The following is a 14,784-nucleotide window of genomic DNA, read 5'->3' on the forward strand; positions in this document are numbered from 1 at the left end:
GAGGGATGACCATGCAGAGATAGGAGAAGTGCAACCTTAAGGTGTGACTTCAGGTTTTGACTGCAGGTGAACACAGCCATAGGAGGACAAAGTGAAGGATAGGGAAAGCGAAAGCAGGAGGGCTGCTGTGTTTTATGTGGCCATTTGGGTTCACTTAAAGATGGGGAAAGGCTGGGGAGGAGGAATTGGGGACTGCATTTAAAAACCTCAGAACACCAGACCCGATTCAGCAATGGGAAAGGGGAGACTCCTGACACTCTCCAGGGAGCCCTGCCAACAAGGGACACGACACAGCACCGTTTCTTCGCTGTGTTGGCCCCGCAGATGGTTTTTACATGAAACAAAAAGCACTGGGATTTTTAAGCTTCAGCACAACACAGACTCCGTAGACTATGATCTGAGTATGGCTGTGACACTCAGGCTTCTCCCCTCGAGCCAACTGCCACTGCCTGATCTGCCTTGAAGTCATGCCCCATAGGACTCTAAAGAGTCTTTTCCACCCCAATTTGACTTCAGCTCTTAGGTCTCTGCAAAAACCATTTCTAATTGTGCTAGTTATCTTTATGTCTTCTTAATGAACACTAGAATCTAACTCTTGGGAGTAAGTTCTGTGTGTGGCTTACTTCCACATCTACCTTATCACGTTATGTAGGCCACAAGCTATGGGTACTTGGTCACCAGTGAATGCTGGTGACAAACTATAGCCAAAGATGCAGGGTGACCAATTGCACTTGATTCTACTACTTATCTTACTAAGCATTCTAGAATAGGCTTAGTGAACGAAAAGAGGCATTGTGGGCTGAGCTGTATCCTTCCAAATTCACAGGTTGAAGGTCTCAGGACCTCAGAGTGTGACCGTATTTGGAGACAGTGTTCTGCTAAAGGTAAGTGTTCTGCTTAAGGTGGGCCCTAATGAATTACAACTGGTGTCCTTAAAGGAAGAAATTAGGACTCAAACACAGAGTTATGACCATTCAGAAATAGTGAGAAGACAGCATTTGCAAGCCAAGCAGAGAGGTCTGAGAAGAAACCAAACCAGCCCAGTCTTTGACCTTGGATATCCAGGTTCCAGAAGTGTGACAAAATTAATTCCTGTCGCCTAAACCATTCAGTCTGTGGCCCTTTGTTAGTGCAACGCCAGAAAAATACAATAAATATACAATTTGCTTCTTAGAGATAGACAACTTACAAACCTCTCAGCTAACCACTTCTGTGGATGGTGTAAGGAAAAATTACTCTCTGTGATGGAAAATTACCCTTCTTAACTGTCACCCATATCTTTCACCTCCCATCTGATAACACAGCAGAAACAAGTGCAGAGTGTACAAAAAGGAACCATAAACACAGGAAGCATAAATCAAATCATAAAACAAGCCTAAAAATATTCCATGTGAGGAATGAAAAGAGATGCAGGAAGGAAATTATCTTATCAAAAGTTATCTCCTGTGAAAAGCCCAAGAACCTCCTGTTTTGCCAGCATTTCTTCTGGCAACAAATCACGCATGGACGAAGTGCCCCCATGGCATGAAACATTCACTTCTAGAGAGCTCCCAGCTGAACTTTGCACCTGAACTCCAGCCTTCCTCTCCCCAGGTCTCCAGGCTCCTCTGACTTCTGTTTCAACAGATACATTGGAGAGGCTGCTCCTCTGCCAATCATACCCATGTCGACCCTGGAGTGGCCATATCCAATCACAGGGAAGGCCAGCAGCTTCCAGGGAACGAGGCTTACTAGCTTAATGGTTTTCAGAGAACCTGGCTCAGCTGACTTGCTGGGGGTATGACCCTACCCAGTGAGCCTCTGCTCCAGCCAAAGGTTCCTAGTATATACATGAGAACTGGGGTATAAGGTGGGAATGACAATGGGCAGGGCATAGCCCTGGCTTCTGACCACGCTTAGTAATCGCAAGCTGCTACCCTTTTGCTTGTACTTCTCAGACATCACCTGAGTGTCCATTTGTCCTCTGAGGGGCACAATGACGGAATAGAGAGTTCAAAAGTGAGAAGTGAATTGGAGTTTAGAGTCCTCTGTAGAGCCATCATAGAGGTGATGGGGAGGCAGGCTCACTGAGTCATCAAATCTGCATAGCAGATAAGATATGGGGCCATGAGGTTGTGGGAGGGGAAAACAAAAGATGTCAAAGATGAAGCTCAAGTTTATTTTATTTCCCCCCTTTTTTTATTGGTTGTTCAAAACATTACAAAGCTCTTGACATATCATATTTCATACATTAGATTCAAGTGGGTTATGAAGCTCAAGTTTAGAGTGCAGAGGTGGGGGTGGGTGGGGAGTCCCAGCAGAGCTTAGAGTTGGAAAGATGGAGTTGGCAAAGGGCATCCTGGGCAGCTGGTGGATCCTAGTAGGCTAGAACCACAATAATCTGACTTGCAAGTAAGTAAGGGCAGGTGAGAGACAACAAGGGATAAGGAGAGCAGGAGGGGCAGCAGCATGGAGAACACCAGGTCAGGGGCAGCTGTGCAGAAGCTGGGGAAGGCTCCTCAAGGCCTCAGGCTAAAAGACAGGGAAAGAGAACAGGCTCCCAGGGAGAACAGGGCTCACGGGAGGAGCACCACAAACCAGGCAGAGGATGATGCCACCATGGCCACCACCAGTGGACAGAGAGACAGGGCACTACCACTGAGCAGAGCAACAGATAAAGAACAGGATGTCTGGGCACTGTTTTTTCCTGAGACCTGGTAGGAAAGAAAGGAAAACCAGGACAAAGTAGGAGGTAAAGGCACCAATGAAAGGCCAGCAGAGGAAGCCATAGTGAGGCATAGAAGAGAATCAGGAAAGTCTGAGACAAGGCAGGAAAGGGGGTGGAGAGGTGATAGCCTCTGTGCAGATTCAGTGTTTGTGTCCCCCTAAAACCTACTCAAAGTGGATTAAAGACCTCAGAATGAGATCAGGAACACTGAAACTACTAGGAGAAAACCTAAGGCAACACTCCCACACATTGGTATAGGGCAGCAACTTCCAAAAAGACTCGTAGAGCTCAAGAAGTCCAACCAAGAATCAATAAGTGGGACGAGATCAAATTAAAACACCTCTGCACAGCAAAGGAAACAAGAGTGGGAAGAAAGACTTCTATAGAATGGGAGAGAAATTTTGCCAGCTACTATTCCAACAAGGAATTGATATCCAGGATATATTTTCAAAAGTTTAAAAAAAAAAAACCAAAAACTTAACACCAAAAAAGTAAACCAATCAATAAATGGACAAAAGATCTACATGAATACTTTTCAAAATAAAAAGTGCAGATGGACAGCATATATATAAAAACAACGCCCAACATCATTAGCAATCAGGGAAATGCAAAACAAAACTTACACAAAGATTTCATCTCATTCCAGGTAGAAAGAACCCAAATAACAATAGTTGCTGGTGAGGATGGGCAGAGAAAAGATACATTTATGTCTTATGGATAGCACTTTTTACAAAACTTTAGAAAACAGTATGGAGATTTCTCAAAAGACTAGAAATGGATTCACCATATGACCCAGCTATTTATTCCACTTCTTAGAATTTACCCTAAAGATTTAAAAACAGCATACCATAGTGTTACATTCATAACAGTATTTATTTATAATAGTGCAATTCACAATAGCCAAGTTATAGTACCAGGTAGATGTCCCTCAACAGACAAATGGATAAAGGAAATGTGATATATATTCACAATGGAGTTCTACATAGCCATAAAGAATAATTAAATTAGCCTGGCACAGTGAGACACGCCTGTGATCCCAGAGCTTGGGGGGCTAGGAGGATCACAAGTACAAAGCTAGCCTCAGCAACTTAGTGAGACCCTATCTTTAAATTTAAAAATATAAAATAAATAAATAAATAAATAGATGGTTGGGAGTGTGGCTCAGTGGTTAAATGTCCCTGGGTTCAATCCCTGGCACCAAAAAAGAAAGAAAGAAAAAAGAAATTAAGTCATTTACTATAAGAGGTTGTGAGGGGGGATGTGGCTCAAGCGGTAGGGCGCTCGCCTGGCATGCGTGCGGCCCGGGTTTGATCCTCAGCACCACATACAAACAAAGATGTTGTGTCCGCCGAGAACTAAAAAAATAAATAAATATTGACATTCTCTCTCTCTCTCTCTCTGTCTTTCTCACTCTCTCTTAAAAAAAAAAAAGAGAGGTTGTGAGGGAAATGGGAAAATAAACAAGGAGAGAAATGAATTACAGTAGATGGGGTAGAGAGAGAAGATGGGAGGGGAGGGGAGGGGGGATAGTAGAGGATAGGAAAGGCAGCAGAATACAACAGTTACTAATAGGGCATTATGTAAAATTGTGGATGTGTAACCGATGTGATTCTGCAATCTGTATTTGGGGTAAAAAATGGGAGTTCATAACCCACTTGAATCTAATGTATGAAATATGATATATCAAGAGCTTTGTAAGGTTTTGAACAACCAATAAAAAAAAAAAGTCTTTTACTGGTAAATGGATAGAAACTGGAGAATGCTATGGTAAGTTAATTAAGCTAGACTCAAAGTTTTCTTTCATGTGCAGAAGTTAGAGAGAGGGAGGAAAAGGGGAAAAAAAGGTAAGGAATAATCAAAAAAGGCAAGGAGATTTCATGAAAATAGAACAATAGAGTAGAGGAAGGAGACTGAGAAGATGGGAGGAGGGAAGGGCATAGAGAAGTACTGGGGCATGAACTCTACCAAATAATGCTATATCCATGTACATTACGTACCATAATGAAATATATATATATATATGTATGTATGTATATATATATATATATATATATATATATATAGAGAGAGAGAGAGAGAGAGAGAGATACATATAGATATATATAAAATTACGTATATAATAATCCACTTACATCATTACAACACTAATTAAAATAATGGTAATAGAAGGGAGATCAGTAGAGCAAGCAGATCAGGGGAGGGAGAAGAGGAGGAAAAGGGAAGGTGCTGGGAAATGAGACTGATCAAATTGGTGTGTGCATAAATGAAAATGATATAATGAATCCTTCTTTTGTGTATATTATAAGGCACTAATAAAAAATTTAAATCTACGTGATGACATCTTCACACCCAAAGTGATAGTATTGGGAGGTGGGGGTTTGGGGAGGTGATTAGTGAAGAGATTGGGTCCCTCAGGAATGGCATTAGTAGCCCTAGAGAAGGGACCTCACAGAGCTACTTCACTCCTTTCACCACATGAGGCACAGGGAAAGGAGTTATCTATGAATCAGAAAAGGGGTCCTCACGGGACATTGAGTCTGCAGCACCTTAACCTTGGATTTCCCATTACTACAGGTCACCCAGTCTGTGGTGATCTAAAAAAAGTAACCCAAGCAGAACAAGCTGGCCTGGAGGACCACCAAGAAGAGAGGGTGGGCCCCTTACTCAGAAACACCCAACACCAGCAAGGATCTTTTGTCCTGATAAAATGTCCATCCAAGATTCACGTTCAAGTTCAAGTATGAGGTTGTTCCAGAAGATGCCCAGGCTAGATGGTGGGTCTGGTTCTCACCTTCACAACTACTCTAACCTGGGCTCAGGGGAGGCTTACACCTGGCCCTCTCCCCACCAAGGCTGTCCCTCTGAGTGCCTCACAGTCAGTGGAACTCCCCAGAACAGGCCCAACTCACTCCTAGGATTACCTGGGAACACTCTACCACCACCACCATTACCCGCCTTCTGCTCCCTGAAATGCACCACATTTGACTATTCCAGTTCCCAAACGTCAACGTTGTTCTCAGTAGTGCCACGTCCTCATGGGGGCCTAGGGCTGTCCCACTACCCTGCACCTTGGCATGAAGTCTGCACCTCTCCCTTCTGAGAACCCACTTGTGGGACATGGCACACAGAGCTTTGGGGACTCCTCACCCCAGGCCAGGACCACACAAGCCCCAAGTGTTATGAAGAGTGGAAATGACCTTTCCATGATGCTCCAGCCATGCTCACATCTGACTGACATTTCCTGCTGACTCAGCGCCTTGCTCACTGCAGGCCTCAGCCTCTCTCTGCTGACCAAGAACTTCTCTAGAGGCTGATTAACGAATGCTAGCTGGCCTGGCCCTCCTGACCACAGCCTGAGCTTCAGAGGGTCTCTGCTACACACCCAGTGGACTCACAAATTTTACTCTAATTTTTGCAACAATTTCAAATAATCACTGCTTTCAAAGTAGTGGCAGACTGACTCTTTAGTTGTTGGATAACAAACCACTTAGGAACAAATAGCTATGAGCCACTGACACAAGAACAGAGCTGCCTTTCTCTGACTTCTGGGTGCCCAGCAGGCATCATTTTTCATCCAAAGGTCACCCAGCAACACCAACACACAGGACGGAACTTTCCTGAGCTAGAGCAACACCTAGCTCCCTCAGCTCCCTGGGCACCCAGGAGCTCTACCAGGATGGGGCACATCTACCAAGCCCTGGCACATCCACCAGAGAACGCCTCCCACCCACCCAGGTTCCTCCCCTCCTCTGCCCCGCCCACTTTGTTCCTGGATCCGCCTCACTAATCAAGTGCCAAAGGCTGCCTCCACCCATAGCCTCCACCTCCCTAGACAGGCTCCTTGTAGCCTGCTCAAAGCCACGTTCCAGTGGCCACAGCCAGGCACACGTGACATTTACTGAGACCTCATGCTTGGGTTGCAGTGCCCACTACAGGGAGGGACAGGGCTGGAATGCAGTTCCGTGGGAAGAGGTTCATGGTGAAGAAGCAGAGGGAAAAGTCAGTGCCCATCCACTCATAAAGTCAAGCCATGGTCTCTCTGGTTGTGACAATGGCTTGTGATGTTTCAGCCTCATGTGGCACGGTCTTCACCCTCTGTCATACGCTGTCCTGGAAGACTTATGTGGGTTCACACATTTCATCCGCACAAACCTAAGTGTGCTCCTCCACTGAGCAGAGGTCCATGTTTCCCAAAAGAGAACTATGCAAGAATTCCTGTCCAAGATGTTTAATTTCCTCACAAACACAGATGTCCTAGCAAAGGCATGAGACTCCTCCGGACACCTTGAGGCCAAGATGTTGTGTCCTCTGTTGGTAACACCCTTCCAGCCCAGCACAGGTCATATCCAGCTGAGTCCTCACCCAAACTGCTCTGCCTCAACCTACAGTGGCCCCCGACCTGGGCTACAGAGCAGCTGCAGGTCCTCTTCAAGGAAAAACAAACAAACCAACCCATGTCTTCACCAGGATCCTCCAGGACAAAGTCACTGTGCTCCTCCCTTCCTTCCTGTGCCTAGGGTTAAGCCCATAGACTCGGAAAGAGGACAAAATGTTCCAAAAAAGACTATTGGGTAAAAAAAAAAAAAAAAAAAAAAAACAGAGAGCAAAAGAGAAAATGCAAGTGAAGAAAGTCAAGAGAATGAGAGTAAAGAAAAGGAAGAGAAGAGAGAGCGGAAGGAGGATGGGGAAGAAGGGAAGGACAGGGAAAGGGGATTGGCAGTTGGCATGGCAATTAGACTAGTCTGCCCACAGGTCTCAGAAGACTTGCAGCCACCAGCTCAGAAGCATCTGAAGAGAAGCCTTGCCCTTGTTCTAGGGAGTGGGAAGGGGCGGAGAGCCATACATCCCCTAGCCTGAGGGTCACCCTCCATATCATAGCTTTTGGTCACCTCCCCTGGGTCACCCTAAAGGGACATGGCTTTAACAACGAATCCCTGCAGACAGGGAGCTGCCCCCTGGAAAAGCCAACTCCAGTCCCCCCACAAACCTGTATGGCAGACAGGATATGATGACAGGCAGATGCCAATCCTACCCCACCAGCCTCTCCTGTCCTCTCCTTTAAAGCTAAAATACTGGACCCAATTCCAGAGCTAGAGACAGGTTAGAGCCACAGCTGGGTAAAGCCTGATTAGTGCTGACACAAAGCTGTCCTCCATTAAGGCTCATACTCCTATAATCCCAGCTACGTGGGAGGCTGAGGGAGGAGGATCAGAACTTTAAGTCTAGTTGGAGTAACTCAGATGGTCTCAAATAGAAAGGGCTATGGTTGTAGTTCAGCGGTGGAGTTCCCCTAGGTCCAATCCCAAATACTGAAATAAGTAAATAAATAAATAGCTCGGCCCTTTATTTATATAATATATACATATATATATATATATATAAGTTTTCGGCGGACACAACAACTTTGTTTGTATGTGGTGCTGAGGATTGAACCCGGGCCGCACGCATGTCAGGCGAGCGCGCTACCACTTGAACCACATCCCCAGCCCCAATAGCTCGGCCCTTTTGCCCAACGATCGCAGGTGTCCTAAAGCCAGGGCCAGCATTGCACGCCTGGACAGAAGACATGAAGCAGCACATGGTGGGGAGAATCTCTCTCCCCTCCTTGCCCTGCCCCTCTCTACTAACCCCAGGGAAGCAGGGAGGCTGCACTGCACTCCAACTACAGGCTTTGCAAGCCCAGGGCCCTTCTCCTTGGGGCAGCAGAAGAGAGTGGCTGAAAAATGAGCTTGTGAAAACAGAGTAATCACCTACACCCTCAGCTTTCCCCCCTGTGAAATGGGAAGTGCAGTTCTTTCATGAGATTGTCATGGGGATGGAAGGTGATTTTGTGCAGTGCTCAGCACAATGCTGAGCAAAGTTAGGGCTCGGCCACATGGCCGCACTCCTTACTGACCCTTATACCCTCTCAGGTACCTTCTCCATCTGTAGAATTCCACCCTCTGAAGCAGCACAGACTGAAGCTGTGGGACTCAGAGGGCATGCGAAAGGTGTGACTATATCCCCAGGGTCTCTACCCTCATTATCCTTATGGATTTTTTCCCCCAGAGCTGAGGATCAAGCTAGGGTCTTGAGCATGCTAGGCACATGCTCCACTACTGAACTATACCTCCTGTCCTTCTTTTTGTGAAAATCTGGGGTGGGCAAGGTGGGGACTTTCCCCCATCCATTAAGAAAGAGTTTTAAAATACAAACTTCTGGAGGAAATTAATGAGGATCTTCAAAGACTTTGGTTGAGCCTTTTATATATACTGCAAAGTGAACACCTGAGTCACCTAACCTTTATCAAAGCAGGTCTGCCAAGGCCATGTAAAGATCGTATCTAAATTATTCTCTGCATCCTGGCAGCTATACATATGCCTTAAAGGTTGTCTCTATTCTAGACAAAATCTTTACTAAAATTATCTCACCTGTATAAATGCCTTTGTATTCAAGATAGATAAAAGACAGCGGAGTAGAGTGGCACACATTTAAATTCCAGAGTTTGGGGAGAATGAGGCACCAAAATGGCAAGTTTCAGGGAAGCCTCAGTAACTTAGTGAGGCTTTAAGCAACTTAGTGAGGCCCTAAACAACTTAGCAAGACCCTGTCTCAAAACAAAAACTAAAAAATTTCTGGGGATGTGACTCAGAGGTTAAGTACCCCTGGATTCAAAAAAAAAAAAGAGAGAGAGAGAGAGAGAAAATACACACACACACACACACACACACACACACACAATAACAATTAGTCTCCTCCCAAAATGAACACACCCAAGAAACAAAATTATCTGAAGAAATCAGTGTTTTGATCCTTAACCAAGCTATAATAACACCAGTACTCTGGCTCTTAATGCTAAACACATATTTTATTTCTGTCGCTACACCCTAGGAGGGCTATGATCATGTTAAGATTACAAATTATGGTCAGGAAAAGGGGATGTCCCGAGTTCAGTCACCGTATCACACTTCATTTTCAAGTTTATATATACAAAATGGCTCTACAATCAAGGACACTAAAGAACAAAAATTCGTTCTCTCCCTTTAATTAAAATACTTTTACTCAAAAAACTAACCAAATGCATTAAGATAAAGGCTACTTTTCTACCTTCCTACAGATTTTTTGGAGGGAGGGTTTCAAAACAGGGTCTGTTACTGTTTTACGATGAAATCTTTTCTGCCTTTCGGGTCATTATTACGGAAACAGCGGGCACTCACCATGATGTCCCCTTTCAGCAGCTGGGCGGGCTCTATGACAATGCAGATTCTGCTGGGGTTTTCTGAACCAACATTGCTTTGGGATAAACAAGAAGGTACATCATTATGCAATCTCATGATTTTGTGGACATAATACATGTTGAGAAAAGAACGTGTACATAAAATGTTCCCATTAACACAGAATCTAATTTCTGAGCATCCACTCTATAAAAATGTGTCCAAAAGGCTTAAGAAAATCCCTAGGCCTTGGAGAGCCCTTACAGCAACATCAGGGTCAGTGACTTACCCAAAGGCACTGAGACCCTACCCCAGGGGCCCAATTATAGAGAAGACCAAGGAGTCCCGGAGAGGTGCAGTTGGATGCAGCTTCAACAAGCTACAGGTGAAATTTTCAAAGTGCCATCAATGTGCGTAGCATCCAGTGTGAACCCAGAAATGGGACTAAATAAATAAATAAGGTGCTGTGTCCAACTACAACTAAAAATTAAATATTAAAAAAGAAAAACTGGTGCATATAAAAAATGCAAAGGAGAGAGAAAGAAAAATCATAAGGGAACCTTGTCCTGGGAATCTTTCCAATATGTCCACTTCCAAACAGCAATGGCCCTCTCTCCACTGGAGACTCCAGTGTTCACCCCCTTGATGGAGCCAACTTAAGTGGCAGAAACAGGACACCTGTGTATGTCGGGCCACAGGCTGTCCCAGGGCTTTCCCTTCTGCATGCTCCTTGGGCTCCTTGGAATTTCTCACCTCATTGCCTACACCCTCTTCCCATGAGAAAGGTAGCCAGGCTCTACCACGATCCCCAGGATGCCACAGGACAAGCTCCAGCACTTACTAGATCCCTGATGTATACACAGGCTGCATGGCTTGGTAGAGCTTCAGAAAGGGCCGGCACACTGAAAGAAAGACACACCCCAGGTAAAAATGGGATCAGAGTCTAGCCAAAAAAGAGAGGCAGGTGCAGAGAGATCAGAGACTGCATAGACTGCCAGAGAGACTAGGGAAACAGCTCCCAGAGTTGCCCACATTCAGTGAGCATAAGAAGTCTCCCGCCCCTGCAGGAAATAGCAGGCCTCACCTGAAGCCCAAACTTGGTCCTATGAGCCGCAGAAAGAGAGCTTGACCTTTATCCAGACGCCTACTAGGGCTCAAAATCCACTTTCTGCTCAGTAGGTCCACTCTGGTCCTGATGACCAGGGGGACAGGAAAGCATAGATATACTTTAAAATGGAAGAAACGAAGTCAGGTGCAGTGGCACACACCTATAATCCCAGCTACTCAGAGGCTGAGACAGGAGGAGTACAGGTTTGAGACCACCCTGAACAACTTAATGAGATCCAATCTCAAAAGAAAATTCAAAAGGGCTGGGCATGTAACTCAGTGGTAGAACCATCGCCTAGATGCCCTAGATTTATCCTGAGCACTGCAAAAGGATGAAACTGCAACTATCTAAATCACATAAGGGAGAAGCAGACCGGATTCTGACACCAGCCATGTGCTGTGAGCACTTACATGGGACTGGGGAGGGGACAAGGTCTTGACCACCCACAGGCTATGGGTACCTGCATGGGACTAGGGACCAGGGCAAAAGGTCCTGATGCCAACCCTGTGCTAGGTGCTCTCTCTTGAAATCACTTTAAAGAGGAGGGAAAAGATGGGATCCTGAAGCAGCTGGGAAATCTCTTTCATGCTGATTTCCCTCACCGCTGTGTGAGCCTGAGACCAAGTGTACAGTGACCCACAGGACTGCTGGCCTAGGATGACACAGCATTCCAGATTCCTTGTACACAGGCACAGGAGTATTAGTTCCCTGTCCCTCTCCTAACCAACTGTTTCAAACAGTCTCCCAACAGAGTCCACACAACAGAGCTGCTTCTACAACTAGGAAGCTGAGGGAGAGATTCAGGATGTCGCAGAATCAGGGAGGGGGCTTGTTACCAAATCACGGGCTCCATGCCATGGCAATCTCTCACCTCCTCCAGTGTCGAAGTTAGGGGTGCCGTGCAGGATGACGAAATGCAGGAACAAGGGTGAGGCATTCATCTTCACTGATCCTGAGAGTAGCCCGCTGAGAAACTGCACGTACCTGCAAAGAAAAGCGGCTGAGACCCCACAGCAGCACTCTCAGCACTGCACAAGTCTCAGCAGGGCCAGGAGAGAGGAGGAAACTGTCTCCTGAGACAATCAGGAGGTCCTGTCCTGCTGCACAACTCAAAGTGGTCATCTGCTGAAGCCTCAGAGGGTCACAGCCCTGGCGGCGGCTCCATTCACCATGCTAAGAACTGCCCACATGGCCTCTCACTAAATAGCGAGGACAAAGAGGCACAAGCATCTCCCATGCCTGGACACCCACACCTGGGAAGCCCCCTCAACCATTCCCCAAACCCCGTCCGAGGTCAGGCCAGCATCTGGGGCCACATGATGCAGGCCCAGCAACTCATTTCCCCCAGGACTTTCTGCTCCCACTCAGGAGGCCTGAGGAAGAGTCAAGGTTCACTCTCACTTGTACACGGCACCTCCCACACCAACAGTAAGAGGTTCTTTGACCTCAGAAGTCCCTGAGCTACTCTTCCCCAAGAGTCTCCTCTTAGGTCCTCTCTTAGTGGCCCGGCTCCAAGGTAAAGACCACTTGGGACAATCATGGGCCTGGAAGATGTGACTTTTCCTGTCTAAATTCTAGGCTCAGCCCTGTGCACTCAGAGGGAAGTTTCTATACTAGGCGCGTGTGATCCACAGGGTCTTCATGAGACACGACAAGGCAGCAATGACCAGGACATGTGTTGGACCCTCCTCCAGCTCTGAGGTTCCCTCGGCCTTGGGCCTCCCTCCCTGTGCCCTGCCTGACACTCCCTGGTTCCCTGTGTACCTGGTAGCCCAGAGCTGCCCCTGCCCAGAGTTCCCCAACAGCAGTTCTAATGATGCACCTCATGCTATTTGAGGGTGGATAAATGAGGCACATTTGGCATCCAACAAACTGTCAGTTAAGGTGGGAGTCTTTCAGTGGCTGTCGGACTATAAGATCAGTAGTACATCTATCATTTGTCCCCTACTTTCTCTGTTCATCTAGTTTTAATCACCTAAATTTTATATCCTGAGTCACCCTCTAGCACTGGGTGGCCCTGAGCACAAGGGACAGCTCTTCCCCAGGCCCTTCTGTGAGAGCCCCAGCCCAATGTATACAGTCCATGGGCTCCTGGCTATGGGTGTGGGCAGTTCTGCAATAACCACTCAGGTAAGCTGGTCCTTTACAGGCTGGACCTGCTTGGGCCTATTGTGCACCCAGACCTCAGAATAAAATCGGTACTTGTTTCACAATTTCATGGAAATGTGGAACATTCTGCAGCACCCAAGGGCTCCTGTTACCAACAGTGTGAGAAGCTGACTTTAGCTGAAGTCAGAGATGTCACCACTTTCTGCAGGGGACAAACAGCTGTCCTCCAGGAAGCTGAGATCGCTCCTTGCTCAGAAGCCATTAGCTCCTGTCCCACACTATGGGCAACGCCTCCATTTCTACCCAACTGGGGTTATCGCTCATGTGCAAAAGAGCACAAAAAGTTTCTTCCTTCAGATGAGTAAGGTCAAGGTACAGCAGCAGAATACTGCTTCTCCACAAGCTCCCAAAGAAGGACACAGAGTCCAAGACCACAGGCCCACTGTTGACCATGGGGGAAAAGAAAGAAAACCACTTGCATCTGCCCCAGGACTCTGTCTCTGAAGCAGAGAGCCTGCCCTGCCTGAAATTGGCTCTCAACAGTCACCAGCTCTCCATCTCTATCTATGAAGGGTCACTCAGCTCACAGCTTCACCAATCCAAAAAGTAATCACAGTCAGCCTTCTATAAGTTCTATAGAAGTTCTATATCCACGAGTTCCACCAAACTTAAATCAAAAACATTGGTAGGGAAAGAAATGCATCTGTATTGAACTTGGACAGGTTTTTGTTTTGTTTTGTTTTTTCATTATTCCCTAAAATATACAGGGTCAACCACCATTTACATAAACTCATTTACATTTATAAGTCATCTAGATGTGATTTCAAGTAGACAGGAAGATGCATGTAAGTTTCATGTAAATACAAGATCTTTCTGTATAAGGAACTTGAGTATCTGCAAATTTTAGAATCCATGAAGTTTCTGGAACCAATTCCCTGACGATACCAAGGGATAACTATACTAATAATTTGAAGATTCTGAGGGGTTCCTTATCTCTCTGCCAATGACTTCTTTAGAAGTTGCTGTTGAGATTTTGGAGCTTGTCGGCCACAAATCCTAAGCTTATTATTCAATCTCAGAAGTGGTTATTCTGAACTTGAATTTGAATTGATTTCTTGGCCTTGGTCCTAAAATAGCCCACAAGGAACCCCTGTCCACAGGGTGTCTGTAGGACAACGAAGTCTCCCTGCTCCCATAAAGGCTGTCATTGCACATTCTTTGGTCTCAAACATCCCTCCAGATTTCTCTTACACATGCATTCAGTTGTTCACCAACTCAATAATTATTTGGTGAGCATCTTCTAATGCAGGCACTGAGCAAGATACCAGAGAAAGATGGAAAATTAGGGGCAGTCCCCTGATCTTGGGTGCAAGGCATTAGGCTTGGAATGCAAAGTTGAACATCACATTTCATCAATTACAGATGCACAGCAGGCAGATGCACCAAAGCTGTGGGCATGTTAAAGCAAGAAGTATTCCCCTTCGCCACACTCTTTTAATGTTATTAAAAAGTTGCTGGTTCAGTAAGTAATAAGAACAAAAAGGAGACAATAAGGCGGCCATGCCTCCCTGGTGTGTGCTAGACATCTTTTTGCATGGCTCACATCTTGTTAACACCCTATCTTCTGCGCAAGAGGTCATATAGATTCCCATTTTGGGAACTGCTCA

At 46.0% G+C, this 14,784-nt stretch overlaps 1 protein-coding gene across 1 annotated transcript in view; it reads right to left on the minus strand.

Annotated features, from left to right (window-relative positions):
• Positions 1 to 14,784, minus strand: part of Tns3 (tensin 3) — a 265,870-nt gene that overhangs the window by 112,733 nt on the left and 138,353 nt on the right. The window contains exons 11-13 of the mRNA XM_076836877.2: positions 11,880 to 11,992; positions 10,742 to 10,802; positions 9,904 to 9,979 (exon numbers count right to left, since the gene is read on the minus strand). Coding sequence (XP_076692992.2) covers positions 9,904 to 9,979; positions 10,742 to 10,802; positions 11,880 to 11,992 — 250 coding nt within the window. The remainder of the gene's footprint in view (positions 1 to 9,903; positions 9,980 to 10,741; positions 10,803 to 11,879; positions 11,993 to 14,784) is intronic.

The sequence above is a fragment of the Callospermophilus lateralis genome, chromosome 1 (assembly GCF_048772815.1).
Source record: "Callospermophilus lateralis isolate mCalLat2 chromosome 1, mCalLat2.hap1, whole genome shotgun sequence".
NCBI lineage: Eukaryota > Metazoa > Chordata > Mammalia > Rodentia > Sciuridae > Callospermophilus > Callospermophilus lateralis.